This window comes from Simochromis diagramma, unplaced genomic scaffold, assembly GCF_900408965.1.
Source record: "Simochromis diagramma unplaced genomic scaffold, fSimDia1.1 OVJJ01000705.1, whole genome shotgun sequence".
In the NCBI taxonomy this organism is placed as follows: domain Eukaryota; kingdom Metazoa; phylum Chordata; class Actinopteri; order Cichliformes; family Cichlidae; genus Simochromis; species Simochromis diagramma.
The window spans coordinates 4121660-4141053 of record NW_024387448.1 but is presented as its reverse complement, the minus strand read 5'-3'; the positions used below and the strand labels follow the sequence as shown (position 1 = coordinate 4141053).

General features: G+C 40.0%; 1 protein-coding gene across 3 annotated transcripts in view; it reads left to right on the top strand.

The window, feature by feature from the left end:
• The window catches only part of lamb2l (laminin, beta 2-like), a 57546-nt gene that overhangs the window by 21035 nt on the left and 17117 nt on the right, over nucleotides 1–19394 (top strand). For all 3 annotated transcript variants that reach the window (XM_040013749.1, XM_040013751.1, XM_040013750.1), the window contains 12 exons: nucleotides 4315–4484; nucleotides 9028–9163; nucleotides 9961–10034; nucleotides 10263–10451; nucleotides 12644–12707; nucleotides 13828–14030; nucleotides 14255–14375; nucleotides 15398–15586; nucleotides 15730–15909; nucleotides 16009–16121; nucleotides 16933–17012; nucleotides 17227–17383. In XM_040013749.1, the coding sequence (XP_039869683.1) occupies nucleotides 4315–4484; nucleotides 9028–9163; nucleotides 9961–10034; nucleotides 10263–10451; nucleotides 12644–12707; nucleotides 13828–14030; nucleotides 14255–14375; nucleotides 15398–15586; nucleotides 15730–15909; nucleotides 16009–16121; nucleotides 16933–17012; nucleotides 17227–17383 (1676 nt within the window). The remainder of the gene's footprint in view (nucleotides 1–4314; nucleotides 4485–9027; nucleotides 9164–9960; nucleotides 10035–10262; nucleotides 10452–12643; nucleotides 12708–13827; nucleotides 14031–14254; nucleotides 14376–15397; nucleotides 15587–15729; nucleotides 15910–16008; nucleotides 16122–16932; nucleotides 17013–17226; nucleotides 17384–19394) is intronic.

Genomic DNA, 19394 nt, shown 5'->3' with positions numbered 1-19394 from the left:
TTGCCTTCTGGTAGTTCAATCCCCTCAGTTCTGACTACCTTCCCTCTCTTTGTTACCATCCGACTACACTTCTCCAGTCCGAACGACATTCCAATGTCATTGCTGTATAGCCTGGTAGTGTGGATCAGTGAATCGATGTCTCGTTCACTCTTGGCATACAGCTTGATGTCATCCATGTACAGGAGGTGGCTGGCAACTGCTCCGTTCCGTAGTCGGTATCCGTAGCCAGTCTTGTTAATGATCTCACTGAGGGGGTTCAGGCCTATGCAGAACAGCAGTGGGGACAGAGCATCTCCTTGGTAGATCCTGCACTTGATGGTGACTTGTGCTATGGGCTTGGAGTTGGCCTCTAGTGTTGTGCGCCACATCCCCATTGAGTTCCTGATGAAGGCTCTTAGGGTCCCATTGATCTTGTACAATTCTAGGCATTCCAGTATCCAGCTGTGGGGCATTGAGTCATAGGCCTTCTTGTAATCAATCCAGGCAGTGCACAGGTTGGTCAGTCTGGTCTTGCAGTCTCGGCTGACTGTTCTGTCTACCAGTAGCTGGTGTTTTGCGCCTCTGGTATTCTTGCCAATTCCTTTCTGTGTCCCGCTCATGTATTGACCCATGTGCCTGTTCATCTTAGCCAATATGATGCCTGACAGGAGCTTCCATGTAGTACTGAGGCAGGTTATTGGTCGGTAGTTGGAGGGGACCGGTCCCTTCTTGGGGTCCTTGGGGATCAGGACCGTCCGGCCTTCGGTTAGCCATTCCGGGTGTCTCTCGTTAACTAGCAGCTGGTTCATTTGTGCTGCCAGACGCTCGTGGAGTGCAGTCAGCTTCTTCAGCCAGTAGGCGTGAACCATGTCGGGCCCTGATGCTGTCCAACTCTTCATACTGGAGACCCTTTCTTGGATATCTGCCACTGTGATGGTTACTGGACCCTGTTCGGGGAGGTCGCTGTGGTCTGCCCTCAGATCCTCTAGCCACTGAGCATTGCCGTTATGGGTTGCGTCCTTCTCCCATATGCTCTTCCAGTATTGCTCCGTCTCCAGCCTTGGTGGTGCTGTTCTTGGATAGATATATATATAGATATATATATATATATCTATATATAGATATATATAGATATATATATGTGTGTGCAGTGAATTGTTAGTATGTTGGAAAATCAATCTGGGTAAGGGAGCAGTGTCCTTTGTAGCCAGTAAGGTCAGTAACAGATTTGTCTTTTTTTATAGTTGCTAAATACGAAAGGCCATGATGAAACTTTCGTTTACATTTATTTGATAAGCTGTTATTCCCCAGCATGATCTAACAAATCTCTAAGGTCTTCTTCTAATGCCAGGAATGTTTGGTTTTGTCAGTCTTCCAGTGCTTTAATGATGTTTAGTGAGGCTTGTATGCAGGCTCACTTAACTTGCCTTGTCATGCTTTGTACAGAACTAATCCAAAGCATTTTAGAGTGGAATGTGTTGTCTGTCTCAGAAACTTTCTGTTAATGATGATGCAGAGATATTCTGTGTTAAGAAAAATAACCTGACGTCTGACAGTCTCTGGGAATTCTGATGCCATTTTTCACACTGTCGCAACGCTATTGATGATTGATGTGAACACCGAATGAAACTCCTAATTACTATTCTTGTGATTTACTGCATGTATTGCTTGAATAAACCTGTTGGGATGTCTTTGTCTTGTCTCCCTTCCCTCACCCCATCCGGGCAGATGTCTGCTCCTCCCTCAGCCTGGTTCTGCTTCTTGTTAGAAGGGAGTTTTTCCTTCCCACTGTTGCCAAAATGCTTGCTCATAGGGGGTCATATGATTGTTGGGGTTTTCTCTGTTTTCTTTGTGTTATTGTAGGGTCTTTACCTTACAATATAAAGGGCCTTGAGGCAACTGTTGTTGTGACTGTATAAATACATTGAATAGTCAGGTGTACAGGGGTTCCTAATAAAGTGCCTAGTTACTGTCAGTCACATTAGAGAGGATGCTTTTGAGTCCATTTTAAACCATCTATATCTTTCCTGTTTGCTTTCTTTAGATCAACAGGATGAACAGCTATCTCTCATCTTTTATGTCTCTGTGCTCCGAGATTATCAAGCTTTGGCTTTTTCTTTAAATCAGACAAGAAAGGCATGTTTTTTTATTCAAAAGTGTGACAAGAAAAGTAGAACTCAAAAAGAGAAAAACTGTTTGACAGTGTGCATAATGGAACACATTCAAATACACAAAAACAGATGGCAATGATAGAAACTGGACTATAAACTGATTACATTTTTAAGAACTGTTATCAACACATATACTGAACATGGATAGACAGTGCATTTGATTGTGAGTAGCAACCTCCAGAGTTTAAAAATATTCATGCAAACATAGCAAAAACTGCAATTTCTGCATTTACCACTTGAGTCTAAAAGCGCGTCAATCCCTGTAGACTGCCATGTTAAGGTGCCGAACTTTACACAATTAAAAATTATGATCACATTATAAGAAATTGATTGTTTGTCCCATTTATAAAAAATAGTTTCAAATAACCTACCTGTATGAAAAATTGCTTTAAGATTAGGGGCATGGCTGGTTTAGCTGATAACTTTCTAATGAAACTCTCCTCAGAGTCAGTCAGGACACTGAATTGGGCCTTTTCAACATGTTTGTCCCTTTTTGAGCAGTTGTAAATGACTTCTCTGACAATTTATATGGTCTTCTTGGTGGTAGAGAACTCCAAGAATTTTGTGCTTCAGCTTTGTTCAATGAAATACTGGTATTTTATTAATCTTTCACCTATCAGAAGTGGCTAATATATACATCAACATTGCATTATGGATGTGCACATTATGGAGCTTATTAGTATTAGTTAATAGGGGTGGGTTTTTATAATCGATTCATGGATTAAAATCGATTCTGGCTTGGATAACGTAAAATCGATTCATTAAAATCCTGAATCGATTTTTTAATATAAATTTATTTTGCCCAAAATGCCACAATCTCAGGTGACATCTCACAAAATTTCAAGAACCACCAAACAGTTAAGACAGTAAATGAGAGCAGGAACACGGATTCTGCACATAGACTTAAACACACAGCGCGACCCGCGGATCAGAATCAGTTAGATGTCGCCTTTCTCACGGTCGGGGCTGAAAGCCGACAGCTCGCTGATTCTGATCTGTCGGCGGGTCCTAGCTTTGTGTTCACGCCCTTTATGAGCCGATTCTAAAGCTGTTAGTTTGATCTCTCTCCAAACAATATTGACCGAACCAGCAGCAAAAGAAGATCCAAACGCTTCACATAAACACCGTCATGAATTCACTCTGACTTTTACTGTTTTGCTTCCACCGCGATGCACAGCTCTCTCTCTCTCTCTCTCTCTCTCTCTCTCTGTACTTCAAGAACAGTTTCCCTTTCTTCATTATTCTCTTGCTTGTTACGCACAAGTCTACTGTTGTTTACAGCGCTGTCGGCCGCTGTTTTTTTCCCTTTTACATTCTTCCGAAAAGAAAACCTCATTTCTGCTGTTCAATACTGAACAAATTTAAACTTTTTAAAATTATTCAAAATGCAAAACGCTTAGCCGTGTCTCTAATAAAACCGCTGTAACGTCAGAGGTGATGTTCATATGTTGATTAATGGTTTTCTTTCGTTTTTGATGTACTGCAGAATATTTTTATAAAATCCCAGGCCAGGAAAATCACCTTCATGTTTTTCTGTGTTTTATCTTCAGCTACTTTGACACAAAAGCATCTGCTGTGACGCTTACACCTGTGATAAAGTCTTGTGTGTGTCAGCTTCCTTTTTATTGATACAAAAATATGTAAATGTACTGATCTGAATTATAATATTTCTGACTGTCAAAATTTCCCAGATTTAAATCGAATCGTGGATCGAATCGATTCGGGACCTTGTGAATCGGAATTGAATCGATTCTAGAAATCAGTGACGATACCCAGCCCTATTAGTTAATAACCACTCCACCCTCATGTCCAAATACGGACACTTGTGGTTAAAGCCGTCAGACACAAGCCAAAACGCTCACACTGATGCTTCTGTGCCCATCCATTTAGACAAAGTTTCCAACATGGCTTTCTGTAGATTCAAGCCGTCAAAAGGTCTAGTTTGCTCATATGTGATTCAAAGCAGAGGTTTACTTGGCAGTAAAGAAGTAAACTTTATGACTGTTTAATTCTTTCCAGCTTTTTGGGGGGCGATTTGAGATTTGTGATTCTTTTAAATACAAGAAAAATATCTAGTGGAAAAATTGTTAGTGTGAAGCTGACTGTGATTAATGATTCTGATGATTCTGTTTTCTGTTTCTACCATCCATTAATCCATGGCCAGCTGTCTGTGTATTTGGACAAGAGCTCCCATCAAGCCCTCATGGCTGCACTGAGGGAAGCTGTTACCCTGCAACAGGAAACCTCCTGATTGGACGTGCTGTCAATCTAACGGCCACCTCTACTTGCGGCCTTAATGGACCAGAGCGATATTGTATTGTCAGTCATCTGCAGGTCAGTCACACACAAACTCCTGAATGTAAAGTGTAAAGAGCGAATACAAAGAGCATACCCACATTCATTCTGAGCATGAATTGGGAATAAGTGGTAATAGCTTCTCATTATATTTGAAGATCCAGGTAATGACAGACCACACAAGTACATCGTTTTCTTCCTTTATTTGAATTTACCGATTGATTTTTCTACAGCTGTTTTTTTTTTTATATGCACTCTGCTTGACTCTCACTCATCACATTGCCATTTCCCTCACAATACATGGCAGACTGAGTAGTGCAAAGAAAAATGAGTTGGCATGTCCTGTCTATAACACATTCATCCATCTTCATCGTTCCCTCTGCACTACTCCATCTTCAATTGTTCATTTGTCTGTTTGTTTGCAGCCTTGTTTCAATGAGCAACACTCGCTGCACAGGCCCCAGATGTAGATACACAAGTCAGCCACACCTTCTTTACCTATATGCTTTCACCTCTCTCTTTCTCTTTTTTGTATGTGTTTTTTTTTGTGGAGCTATGCTAATACACATGTATATGATGCGGATGTTTTAGTGAAATAAAGCAGCTGCAGTTATTCAGGACAAAATGATGTTATAGTGTTCATTTCTGCAATGTGCAACTTTTTTTTTTCTGTTTACAATAATACGTCTCCCAGCATGTTCACCATGCTGTTGTCATTTACGCTGCCTCCATTCATGCATTTCCGTGCGTCTGCATGTATGTGCCTGCTCTTCCTTTGCCTCAGGGTAGGAATATTCACCACATTCAACTTCCAGCTCAGCAAGACAGCCTTCTACTGCAGTGATAGGAAAGGTATAGGGTTCAGATTGTAATCAGTCACAGTATTTAATGTGTGTTTATGCTGCTTGTGTTTTTGACTCAGTGCTTTTGAGTTGTGGACTTTCAAGTTCTGTTTATTATTCATTATTCTCTGTTGATTGTTAGCTTGCTCTTCATTTCTTTAGTTTTTATCACCCCTCAGCTGTAAAAGGCTGGTGGAGTTTTGTTTTCGGGCAAGTGGCTAGGATACCTATGTTTGTAAATCCAATAACTTGAGAACGAGGTGACGTAGGAGCTTCAAATTGATATCATAGCGGCATCTACTAAAAATCTCTGAGAAATCTGAATCTCAGCGACTACTAGGAGGCTTGGGTGTAGCACTGGCGGTTCTTACCCAGGTTTTCTGTACTGCAATGGTTGTTCACTTCACTTTTTCTTTATTTTTATTTCTGTTGGCTGTAAAAAATCTTACAAATTGTATTTTTCTCTAAGAGTTAAAATATGATCCAAAACAGGACACCTGTTTGGTGACCTTGTATAAAATTTGTACATAGACAAATTCTCTGTTTGTGTCAAGCGGCGGCTGTGTGAAGGCAAGAGAGGACCCAAATGCACGGCTCTAGACACACGGGGATGAACTCAAAGGCAGGTCTTTATTAACAGGAACATAAGAAGTCATACAAACACTATACTGGGAGCAACTAAAGCTGAGGCGCTGGGAAGACACGGTAAATGCACACAACCTAGAGGGACGACGCAACACAGAACAAAGGGACACTCTGACATAAATACACAGAAGGTAACGAGGGAAGTGGGAACACACGGGGAACACAGCTGAAGACAATTACTCATGACCGAGCAGGGAGGACACGAAACTAAAAATACTGACACCAAGATGTGGACCTTAAACACAACACAGTACACAGAGATGAGCACAGAGAGAGAGAGGCAGAGAGAGAGGCAGAGAACAAGGATGAATACGAGGGGATGAGGAGAACACAGAACATAAAGGACGGGAACACGGTACCAGAACAAACACCACAATAAAAGCATGGACACAGGGGGGATCCAAATACCAAACCAAACAATCCAATGGACATAAGGAACAAAATACAAAACTACAGGAAAACTAAGAACACTGGGTCAAAATGACCCAGGACCATGACAGTTTGAGTTATGTATGTCCAGGTGGAGACACAGATCCCTTTGAGGAAGGTATGAAGGAGCATGAGGGCCAAAGAAATTAAATGAAGTACAATAATAAAATACATTTTAGTTTTTTGCACGTTGAAATGAATTTCACTGGATTTTTAAAATTGTAATCTTTTCAAAATTAATATAAATTTTGATAATAACGTTAATATTTCCATCACCGTAATCCCTGGATTACCTTAGCAGGTGGATAGCCAACTTTGTGTGACTGCTTATTGTGATTGCTGAGTTTAGTGTAAGTGAATCCAGATAACAGAAAAATACCCTTGTCGTGTTGAACTTGTGTTGTAGTACAGGGCCTTGTTCATCATTTCCCGCCGAGCTGTGTTTTATTTCTCTAAAAATGAACACTGGTTAGTGTATGTGTTAGTTTAAATTGCTTCAGTTGCCCTTTGTTATTCATTGCACTGTTTGTCCACTGTTGAGTTCCCTTTTTATCTACTGTTTGGATATGTAGGCATTGTTTTTCTTTTTTTGTTGGATTACTGCCTCAAAAAGGTTTATTTATTATTCTTATTAATTTGGGTCTACCTTCACGCACACAAACATGACACCGGATGTGAGACCGGATTACACTGTTCCCACTTTGTGTCATTGAAGATTCAACTGCATTTAGGAGCTGCACTCACACCAGTTGTATTAAAGACTTTCAGAAATTGAGAAGAAAAAGGAAGAAAGTCAAAGAGAGAAGACTGTGTGCAGGAGAAAGGATAATATGAATTTCACATGTGGGGCTGAGGTAAAAAGAAACAAGAATGATGAATCAAAGTGGTAGTTAATTTTAAAAAAGTAAAACCATCTCTGCATTATAGCAAAACAATGTTCTCAAAACAGCATCAAACCTAGGTGGGTGCATCGCTGACCACGACTGACTAATTAGTGATAAATATGAGCTGATCACAGGGAGTGAGGCTCGCCAGCTACAGCTTTAAAGTGTTTTTGAAATGTGTTGTCCTCACATAGCAATCCACAAAATGTCAGGTTTGTGCTGCTTGACTGGATCCACTTTGGGTATAAAAAAAAGAATTCACTTCAGTTATTCTCCCACCACTGTCACCAAAACACCCCCAAACCATAACATTTCTATGCTTGCTGGAAAGATTGTAGTGTATGCTGTATGTTATTTTTCCTCTTGCTTATTAGCTCAGGGCCTTCTCATTCTATTTTTGTTATAGTCATTTTGAAGGTTCTGGTTATTACCTACATGTATTAGTCTTTATCTTATAAGACTAAAGGAAAAAAACAACAACAATATTCTAAAGACCTCCACATGGTATAATGATACCTGCAGAGGTAGTGGGTTGACGTACCTACCAGCGCTCATTCAATCAAATCATTGCTTTAAAAAAATCAGCACAACAGTTTTTCAGTTTTTCTAAAGTAATTAGAAAAGGCTACTTTATATATGTGTGCACATGCACATGGATATACATGTGCATGTGCACACATATACATCCAAGTTGAAATAGTGTGTATGTGTGAATGGATACACGCACGCTATATCCAACATGCCTTCTTTTCAATTCTCAGCCGAGTCTCATTAACAGCCATGCTGTTGTTAGCAGCTTAATCGCCCTTGACAACCTAATTCATCAGCTCTGGAATCTACTGTTTCTCTTGCCAACATACCCTCATCATCCCACTCTGGTGTGCCCTCTTTCCCTCCACGTACTCCCTTTTTATGGCCCCTCTCAAATTGAGCCCTTTTTTTGCTCTTTCTCAGCATCTCTCTCACTCCCTGGATCTCTTAACTTACTACCTCCCCTCCAAGCACATTTGTCCTTCATCCCTGTTGCTCTTTGACACTCTGCTGCAGATTCTCTGCTCTTATCTGCAGCTTTCACTGTCTGCCTTTTTTGAAACCACCCTTCATTCAAACTCATGCCTTTGACCTTGGTCACATGGTTTTATTTCTCCCATAATCTCTGATTTCAAGTGTCCACCTTCACTCCTGCCTCATGTGTGTCAGTCTATTTTTTCTTCTTCCTGTACTTTCTCCTCCTACTCCTAGACTTTCTGTCAATTCTGTTACAGTGTTAAGCAAAAAGAGCTTCTTTTTTTATTTGTGCATTTCATCCCGTAGTAGAAGTAGCCTGAGAACCTGTTAGATCTCCTGTTGTTGATATAGTTTTAGTGAAATGTCCTAATAATATTTGATGGCATTTAGTCAGTGTTAAGGTTTTGTTGAAAGGATGTTCTGTTACCTAAATTTGGTTGAAAAGTAACAATCTGTAATCTCCTCAGATGACAATCAGACTGCCTTGGACTTTTCATGTTTGTACATTTAGTACCATGACAGAGAGTTGGCATGCTCCTTCTGATGATGAATGTTGGATTTTTGGCAGACTTAAATAGAATGAGGACACTCATTCATGGCCTCCTTCTCTCCTACTTTCTTTGTTTGATGCTTCTCCTCCCTTTCTTCAATACCATAACCATGAAAGCCATGAAAAAAGTAAAGTAGGCTTGCTTTCTATTTTAACAATTGAACTTTTTTTGAACTTAAATTTGTTGTTATTTTTAAAAAGAAAACTTTTTTCTGTTTCCTCAGCAACCAGAGAAGTGTTTTGAGTGCAACTCCCAGCATCCCTACGACCCGAACGTACACTCGAACAGCCACCGCATTGAAAATGTGATCTACCTCACAGACAGCAACAGAGTCAACACCTGGTGGCAATCTGTCCATGGTGGGTGTGTGTGTGCGTGTGTAATAACAATTAAAAAAAAAAACATGATCAGTGTGTTCATTGTTTGCCTCCATCCTCATATATTTATATATATGTGTGTCTGTGAAGAATATGTTTCCTTAGATTGTGATGCACTGTATGAATAGGACACTGTATGAATAACCTGGGGACCTCTAGTGATGTGCAGTAATTATCCAGGTTGTCTGTGATGTTAACCCTGTGTGAATCTGTGATGTATCTGTAAGTTTCAATTCATGTTAATATTTCTACCGCTACGATCAGCATACTGTGGACACTTCTAAATCAGTCTAACTCTAAATCAAAGTTTGGACAGCATTTTGAAGACAACTTCACATTTCTTATGTTTCAGCATATGGACCCACTTACAGGTAGGCCAAGGTCAAATCTTGAAGGATGATGAGAATGATAACAAGCGTAGCCACAGATGTCAATAGGCCCATATAAAGTACAGACTTTTCTTACTCCATGTTTTTCTGTTTTCAGAGAAACAGACATGGAAAAATTTCTAAATCAGATAAACTCTCCGGGTTGAACTAACCCCACGTCAATAGGTATTACACCTACACCAGAATAATACATATAGACAGCAAAATAATACGAAGGCAAATGGTCCTTCACAGAAAGGTTACTGGGTAAAGGTACTGATGCTACATTTGAGTTCCTGTGGGAGTAAGAGCAGGACTCTGGTATTTCTCGAATGAGGGAAATCTGAAAAGAAAAAAGGTAAAGGTCTGCAACAGTCAATCGACATTCATCAACAGTTATTTTCTCCACAGGCCAGGAGAGTGTCAGCATCAGACTGAACCTGGAGGCTGAATTCCACTTTACACATCTCATCATGAAGTTTAAGGTACATGCACTTTTCTTTCATGTGTGGGTAGCTCCATGTGTTGTATACCTCTGTTGGATGTGCAATACTATATGTGTTTAAGCACGTCAAAGGACATAATTCTTCAGGTGTGTGTTTGTTATGTACACTGAGAAGTGTGGTGGCTGCATTCCATCAGGCAGAAATCCTTTATCTGTGTGTACAGCAAATGAAAGGTTCAGATAAATCTTTCGTACTCTGTCTCCTCAGACTTTCCGACCTGCATCTCTGGTCATTGAGCGTTCAGCTGACTTTGGCCGAACATGGCGTCCCTACCGCTACTATGCCTCCAACTGTACCAGAACCTTCCCCAGCATTCCTGCCAATGGCTTGCACCATATCAATGACATCATCTGTGAGGAACGCTACTCTGACATCGAACCCTCCACTAATGGAGAGGTAAAAAGTTTAAAAAGTACCTGTAGTAGTAAAGAGGCATGATGAAAAGAAGAAACAAAGTTCAGCACTTTTTCTCTTTGTTAACCTTTCTGCATCTTTTAGATTTAAGCCCACTCAAGGATATATATACCTGTTGTTTAAGCCTTATGCAAAAAACATAAAATGTAATTTATACAAAAGTACTTTCTTTATATTCCTATATATAGGAAAATGCACAGTAGGCAGCACAGCGATTTATTCAAACGTGCAAGTAGAAATATGGTGTACGAGGCAAAGAGCTGAGTATTACTTCTTGACGGGCATTCCAAAGCTCTGTTTTGGCTACCTTTTGTTCCATGACAGAGATTCTATTGGTTGTAGATAATCACCACATGAGACTTGTTCCCACTGATTTTCAGTCCAGTTGTTATGGAATTTGGCATACCTCATCTTTTCTTCTCTGTTTGCCTTCTTTATGATTGGCCTTTTGACAGCCACCCTTCCACTGAGAGCATTTCTGAGGAAATCAGTGACTAGTATCAACTAAGCATCAACTAAATGAATGAGCTAGGGCCGATTGTATCTCTCAGGTCTTGTATCAGGTCTTTGCTGGATTTTTTTTCTCTCTATTTCTTAAGGATAAGACTTTCAGATGCTGTTCATCTGCTGTAGATAATGTTTTTTAGCCCTACCACTGATTTTGTCCTTTACTTGACCTATTTAGAATTTTTCATAGCTTTGTGTGTTAATTGCTGCTTGTAACAAAGTATCGAAAGATTTAATATGTGTTGTTTGTTAAGTTTTTTGTTATGTATAGAAAAAACACTGTTTTATTTCTTGATTTCGGTTCCCTTTTGTGTTTGAATGATTCTTAGGTCAGTGTTTAGTGGTTTAAAAAACAAAAAAATGCTCCTGTGAAAATGGTCATGTACAATGACTCCACTGAAAATGAATGAAATGCACAAAAAGAAAAGAAAGGAACTTTCAGAAAGCCTGAAGAACAATTGTCTCTTTAAAAAATTACAAAAAAATCTGGCTGCTAGGAAGTAAAGTATAAAGGAATGAGTGGTGGCTCAAGAATTCTGCAAAGTACTGCAACTCTAATCTTTTAGAGCAGCTTAGCACTATGGAGTTTTCAGCAAAGTAGGTTAAATTACACGTTTATAGTGGGATATTTTCAGCCTGCTTCACAGGGCAACATTTGCTGGAAATTCTCATATGTGTTCATGGTAATGAAAGAGCATGTCAGTTTGACCCTTACCACTTTACACCATCTACCCAAACGTCATTTATATCTGTAAGGTGTTTGTAGCTCAACATTAATGCATAAAAATACAATGTTTTGGATGAAGGGCACGATCTGACAACTCAAGTGAAGGTTTTATGATTTCTTCTAAAATAATATAACATGCATTTGGTGCTAACAGTTTGCAGTATGTTTAAATACTAAGGGTCCCTGGAGAGGACAAATACACCTTTTACATGCTTTAAATTGCAACCAAAACAACTCACTCCTAAAGTTTGTCAGGAATCACACTTGATCAGCAAGCAACTGCCATCTGATTTCATTTAAACCATGGCCCATGTAATTTTCCACATATAGCACCATAGCACATATAAAGAAGATGAGAATCTTGCAAAAAAAAAAAGGGTGTGTCTCCCACTCTTCATGTAATATCAGGCCATTATTTTATTTGAAATCATGTGGTCATTTCACAATAAAACCCAGCATTTGCTTAAATGCTTGGTTTGTGTTTCTGGAAATAAGTGAGGAAATGCACTACTGGTTAGACCTCGCTCACGTGGTGGAGCAGGTCATCTGCTAATCAAAAGGTTGGTGGTTCGATCCCACCAGTCTGCAAATGTCTTTGGGCAAGATACAAACCCCAAGTTGCTCTTCAATGCATCCTTCAGAGTGTGAATGTTAGATAGAAAGAGCATAGAAAAAAGACAAAGTGCTTTGAATGCTCGGGGTAGAAAAGCACTATATAAGAACATTTACCATATAAACATAGCGTGTTTCTTTAAAGCACACTGAGTGGTTAAAAAATATGACTCGAACTTTATAAGCGCAATTGGAAGATATCAAGGTATATGTGACCAGTCATTGTATATTTTCCATTTTGTGCAAATTTTTGTTTAACATTTGTTGAATATTTATAGAATTTCCTTAATACTGCAGTCTAATGAAAACATCTCTTCTTTTATTTAAGGTTATTTATAAAGTGCTGGATCCTGCCATTCCAGTGAAAGACCCCTACAGCTTAGATATTCAAGGTCTGTGAACACTTTTCATTCATTAAATGCATATAGTATTCTCATATATGTTCCCCATAGAGAGATTGTATGCATGAGGAATTTCATACAGAAAATGCCGAACCTTATTCCTTATGAAATAAGACACCACATTTTTAAAATTCTGTATTCTACCAAGCTCCTGCTGCAAATAAAAGCTTCAAATGCTTCCTGTCTCTTATATTTGTTTAGCTGAGTCGTCTGGATAATGAAAAAGTCATACTGATGTTCACAGAAAACTTTGCACTTAGAATGGAGTTGCATCAAAAGAGCCACATTTGGACATAATTATGTTTTGACTTTGATGAAATCTTAACCAGAGATAAATGGATTGTGTGAACCATCACTGACCTCACTGACACGCATTCATCCCAAACAAAAACTAGCAAACAGTACAAACTGGTGTTGGGAACACTCTGTTTTGTTACCTAGCAGTCGCACCTATGGCAACGTATCCACTGTGTGCACAGCCCTTTTGATATAGTAGAGGTTGGACAGACATTGCTGATGTTTAGGTCACACCTCTCCCTCATTTTCCCACCATTGTCCACTGTTTCAAAGAACTTGTCATTCTACCCAGGAACCATACCCAAATGTTTCACACAGTCTTTGGTGGTTTAGTAACCAGCACTGTTACTGCACAGTAAAATAACACCACTGGTAAATATAAAGGGTTTGTAGGGAGGAGACAAATCCCTTTGGAGTTGTGTCAGGAATGGCATCTGGCATTAAATTCTGTTAAACCAAACATGCAAAATTACCTGCATGTTTAAAGGATGAATAAAGAGCTTTAGGTAAACACAAAGACCTATCGTTTGGGTACCCTTTTCAGATAATACATTTAGATATAGATTACATGTTAATACCAGGTGTAAATATTGTGCAGTACTTTACAAACTCGTCTTATTTTTCATCAGAATTCATCATCAATCAGTACATTTCTAACATTTACTGTCTCATCACACTCCAGGTTAATGCAGAAAAAAAAAAGTAGAAAATGTCAAGGAAAAAATGTGCATATTAATGAACTGTCAGCCTCGTTTTTTAATGTTGTTTATCTTGCAAATCTGGCTGACTTTTTTAAAAAACATTTCCTTTGCAGATCTTTTGCGCATCACCAACCTGCGCATTAACTTCACAAAGCTCAACACTCTGGGAGATGACCTTCTGGACCGACGCCCTGAAGTCCTGCAGAAATATTACTACGCTATCTATGAGCTGGTAGTGCGAGGGAGCTGCTTCTGTTACGGACATGCTTCAGAGTGCGCTCCTGTGCCGGGGGTCGACGCCAGGGAGATCGGCATGGTCAGTTAGTGGATGATACAGCCAAAAACTCACTGAATCTGTAATTATCAGCATATCCTTTGTAAGAGTAAAGGAAAATGGAAAATTATCTTCTTGTTTAAAATAATCAACAGCAGAAAGCTGCACACACTTGCAGCACAGTAAATCACAGCCTTCTCATTTGCACTGCCCATACTAACCATGTCACTTTTCATCCTTGTCACCTTTCATCTTGCTGTGCTCAGATCCACGGTCGCTGTGTGTGCAAACACAACACAGAAGGCTTGAACTGCGAGCGCTGCCGAAACTTCCACCATGACCTGCCGTGGAGACCAGCGGAGGCCGAGAACCCTCACACCTGCAGAGGTGGGGCAAATATGCACTCCTTCAAAATTCAGATGGAAACATTTGTAGCTGAAATTCTTTCTTTATAGTTGTCAAATGTGCTTTTCTAACCTTTAGACTATTTAAGGAAATAGAGAACAAGCCCTTTGTTGGTACTACCAGCAGCAGTGCAGTCAGCTGATGAAGTCGGCTTTCTGTGACTGTGACAGTATCTGAATATGATTAATGGGGCTTTTTGTCAACCAGTGAAAACATATTTTCACGTTTCTTGTTTTACAAGATAACTGAGACACTTTTGGGGGGTTTAAATTAAAAATAAATATATGCTAGAAAGATAAATTAAGATGTATGTAGCTATGCTGGGCTACTCTGGTGTCCAGGAATAAAGATATAAAGCTAGAAATTTACTTTTAGGTCACCTCTAAAGGAGATGGGAGAAGCTAATGCGATGTGATAGTTTTTAGGGTATCATTATTATTATTAGGACGCCACCCAAAAAAAGGTGGTCAGCATGGTATTCATGTTCCTCTAAATCAGGGGTTTCAAAGATAAGCCCAAAGCCTCCAGACAGCTAGACAGCTTCGGACATGTGATAGAAGGCATCGATTTCTGACTTTTTACTGTGTTGTCATAGCTTTTATAGTTTTTCCTACTCGTAAAGACCTCCCCCGTTCCCTTTGATACTACAACAAAGTAATTAATCGAAAATAATAACAGTTAAAACACAGAAAAGTTCCCGTTTTTTCACTTGGTACTGTAAATTGTTATTTTTTACAATGACAATTTTTTTTTATTATAATTGCTACCGTAACTTTAAACATTTATGGATTTTTTTTGCTGACAGATTTCTTTCATTACTACAGCAGCATTTTTTTATCATGTAAAAAAACTGGACTTCTTTTTTACGTTAAGCTGTTAAACATTTAGTTGAACATCTTTACATTGACAGATGGGAGAGTTTTGCTTTGTGACCCAAGACGTAAAATAAGTTTGCTCTAATTGCTCTTTAACTGTTCTCATTTTGTTTTTGCCTGTTTCTGCAGAGTGTAACTGTAATGGCCACTCGGACCACTGCCACTTTGACATGGCAGTGTATATGGCAACGGGTAATGTTAGTGGAGGAGTTTGTGATGACTGTCTGCACAACACTATGGGACGCAACTGTGAGACGTGTAAACCTTTCTACTACCAAGATCCAAACAGAGATGTTAGAGATCCACGGGTTTGTATCTGTGAGTCTCTCATACCTTGAGTCTCTCCTTTGGTACAGAAATTCAGTACTGAGTATAAAAAAGGAATTTTGCTCTGAAACATAAAATTTTGCTGTCATTCTTGTCACCTTTTACCTACAATCTCCATCATTCCTTCACTTAAGCCTGTGACTGTGACCCAGTGGGGTCATTGGAGGGAGGCGTGTGTGACACCCACACCGACTTTGAAATGGGAATGATTGCGGGACAGTGTCGCTGCAAAGTCAACGTGAAGGGGACGCGCTGTGATGACTGCAAGGAGAGTTATTATGGACTCAGCCAGAATGACCCTTTGGGTTGCCAACGTATGTGTTCATCTGCCGCCAAAATGTGTTTGAACATTAATAAAAGTAGATATCTCAAATCTTTATGTGCATTCATGTTTCTGTGTCTTTATTCATCAGCTTGCAACTGTGATCCTCGTGGCATCATCGTGATGGGAGCTCCTTGTGATCAGATCAGTGGGGACTGCTCCTGTAAAAGATATGTCACCGGCCGCTACTGCAACCAGTGTCTGGTTAGTAACAGTCATTGTTCTGTCTCTCAGGTTTCATCCTAAGCTCATGTCCAGGTTTGCTCAATAGCAGGCCTTGAATGCATGAAAATCTACTCTGTGTAGATATTCCAGTGCAGTCCAAGAATAAAAATAAGGAGGTGAAAGTGAGGATCTTTAAATAATGCACTGGAAGATGTTTGTCTTTGACTTGTTAAACTAATGGGGCCATATTTTAAAATTCTGTGTGGGATCTATACCTAAACCGTGCGTCATCACAGCAATTTTGTATTCAGCAATCGGACTGAATCTGAACTGGCCGACATGATTGCATTAATCGGCTATATGCACTGGGCTGTTGTTTAAAAAGACACTTTCAATAGCGCTATTTTCTTGCTGTTATTTTGGTAAACTTGGCCTGTGTAATGACAGAGAATACAGTGCAGTGAGCTCTTTGCAAGAGTTGAAACTGCCTTCATTTACAGCCTGGAAACCTAAACATCCATATTATTAGATGAGGTGACCAGAGAGTGTGTGCGCTAATAAAACACTGAGTGGAGTTTATGTCTTGATGCATGCACAACCATCCAGGTTAGGAAATCCCAAAAAGTTGATTCTGTTCAAGTGGATGTAATGTTTTCAGTGGGAGAAATGTTTTTGTCACTCATCCAAGTGACTCCTTCAGTCTCTGCTGACTGCAGATTAGCCATGGATCACTAGCACGATTACAAATAGAACTCCTGCTTTGAGTGTTCATGATAAAGCAGCAGTGTACAAAAAAAGTGTACATGAACTGTGAAAAAAGCTAATTGTGAGGTTTGTGTTCCTCCTACAGCCTGAATACTGGGGCCTTAGTAATGACCTGGCAGGCTGCAGACCTTGTGACTGTGACTTTGGAGGAGCCTTCAACAACAGGTAAAAAGATTTTGTATCGTCTTTGTTCTGCTTTTAAGAACTAAGCGTTCTGTAAATTGCAAGTATTTCGTTTAGATGCAAAAAGCATCAAGTGGACACGAAGTGAGGCTGTGACTCATTCAGTCTGATGGTCTGTGCAGACAACAAATAGACAGGAGATTTCAAGAACACCAGTAAAAGGCTGTCTACACATTGTTGTATGTGATACTTAAAGGTGCATGATGGAAACCGGCCAGTGTGACTGCAGGAGGCACCTAATTGGCCGGCAATGCTCTGATGTGCAGCCCGGGTATTTCTGTGCTCCGCTGGACTTCTACAAGTATGAGGCCGAAGATGCCACCGGACACTCTCCTGCTGACCCCGTACTGCCGGTGAGCACAGCAGCATGGTGCCGTGTAAACCACTTATTCACATTTACGATCATTGGCTCATACTACTAGGCTGAGTACTTCAAAACAGCACACTGTAGAATCTGACTTCAAAAACTTTCATTTTAAAAGTATTTTATTTGAAGAAGCGAATATTGTAGAAAAATGCTGAGCTTACCCCAAACCCCAAATGAGTAGATGCAAAATTCACTTAAAATCATAAGCTGGGGGAGAGCAAGCCATTTGTAAAGTTTAAGGAAGGCCATTGTGCAAGCATAAACCTAGAACTTAGACGTGTTTGTGTCTCATGCATGCAGCAGGTTTGAAATACTGATTGATAGTGGAGAGGTTATGTAACCGCTTTTCAAGAAGATGGTTGTGAGCTCAAAGTGAGAAAAAGCATGATTAGCTGCTGCAAGAAGACACATGAGGTGTTAAAACACACAAACAGATCTTAGTAGTAGCCCTAAATTTGACAAATTCATAAAAGCGCTTGAAGATTTTAACCTGGGTTTATAAAAAAGGACTGCTGCTGATTACAGCTACTTTATAGTTTCTGCATCTGCTTACCCATTCAGGAGGATTGGATTGTGTGTGTGGAGTCACTCTAATCCAAGAGGTGTAGTTCCATCTTGTAACCCCTAATAAAGTTTCCTTTGGGACCTTTTTTGTTTGTGTAGAGAACTCCTGTCATATAGTGGGATCTCTGTCACAAAAATTCATTAATTAAATGGACACGACTTTAATTAACAGGGTTTTTTTCTTGTTTTAGCAAGAATGTGATACATGACGACTGTATCCATGGAAGTATGTTCACATAGTGTGGCTTTCAGTAATGAGCTGTATGATCCAACATGTTCACTTAGGAAACCTCAAAGGTCACCGATCACTTACAGTATCTCTACGTAAAAGACACACACATCTCAGCAAAAGGTCAGAGTCTCTTCTTCTGCCTGTCTTTTGTATTTTTTGGAAACTGTGTGAGCAAAAGAAAGATTTCACTCACCATCAAGCATCAGTTAATTATCCTTCATCACATTTTTAGCTTTTTATTAAGTTTTTCAATTATCCACAATTGGAAACAATGACCAGAGTAACTGGCTACAACAACAGCTTCTGCTGGTGACACTGGGAGCCCTGAGTACTTTGCACCCAGACCTGTGTCCTGTTCCTGAGTTTTGACAGAACTTGCAACCGGTTGCAATTTCCGCATGTAAATGGTTCAGCTCTTTATCCTTTCAACCACATCCAAGGGTGCGTGGGAGCTTGCCGAACCAGTCTGCATGTGTTTTGTGGGCTTCGAGAAGGCTGCATTTCTCAGTATGTCCTGTGGAGGAGTGTTTTGGTTTCATAGAACATTGAACTAATTTTTGGGAGCTATCCCAAAATGAGCTTGATCTACATGGCTGGTGATAAGTCAGCCTCTTTCTCAGTGGAATGGGATTTCACCAGAGCTGCTCTCTGCTACCACTTCTGTTTATTGCTTTTATGGAGAAGAATGAAAAAGATACAGAATTTCTAGGCACAGCCGAGGTGTATCGGGTGGAGAGTTTGGTGCTCTGAGGAGTTCATCTTTGCTTTTTGCAGATGATGTGGTTCTGTTGTCTTCATTGAGCCATGACTTCCATCTTGCATTGGAAGAGGCTTGGGTTTGTAGTTGAGTGTAAAACGGTTATGATGTGAAGTCTGAGGTGATGGTTCTTAGATGAAAAGGGTGGAGTTTCCACTCCTGGCTCGGAGCAAGTGGCTGCTGTAAGTGGAGGAGTTTATGTATACTCTACATCGAGAGGGCCATTTGAGATACTTGGACCATCTCACTTGGATGCCTCCTGGGCATCTCCTAGGTGAGGTATTTCAGTCATGTCCTAACAGGAGGAGGCCCTGGCATATGCCCAGGACACTCTCGAGGGTGTCCTTTGGCTGCTTTGGGAACGCCTCGGCCTCCTGTAAAATAGCTGAAAGAAGTGGCCGAAGGAAAGTCTCTGCTTAGACTGCTGCCCCTGTAACCCAGACA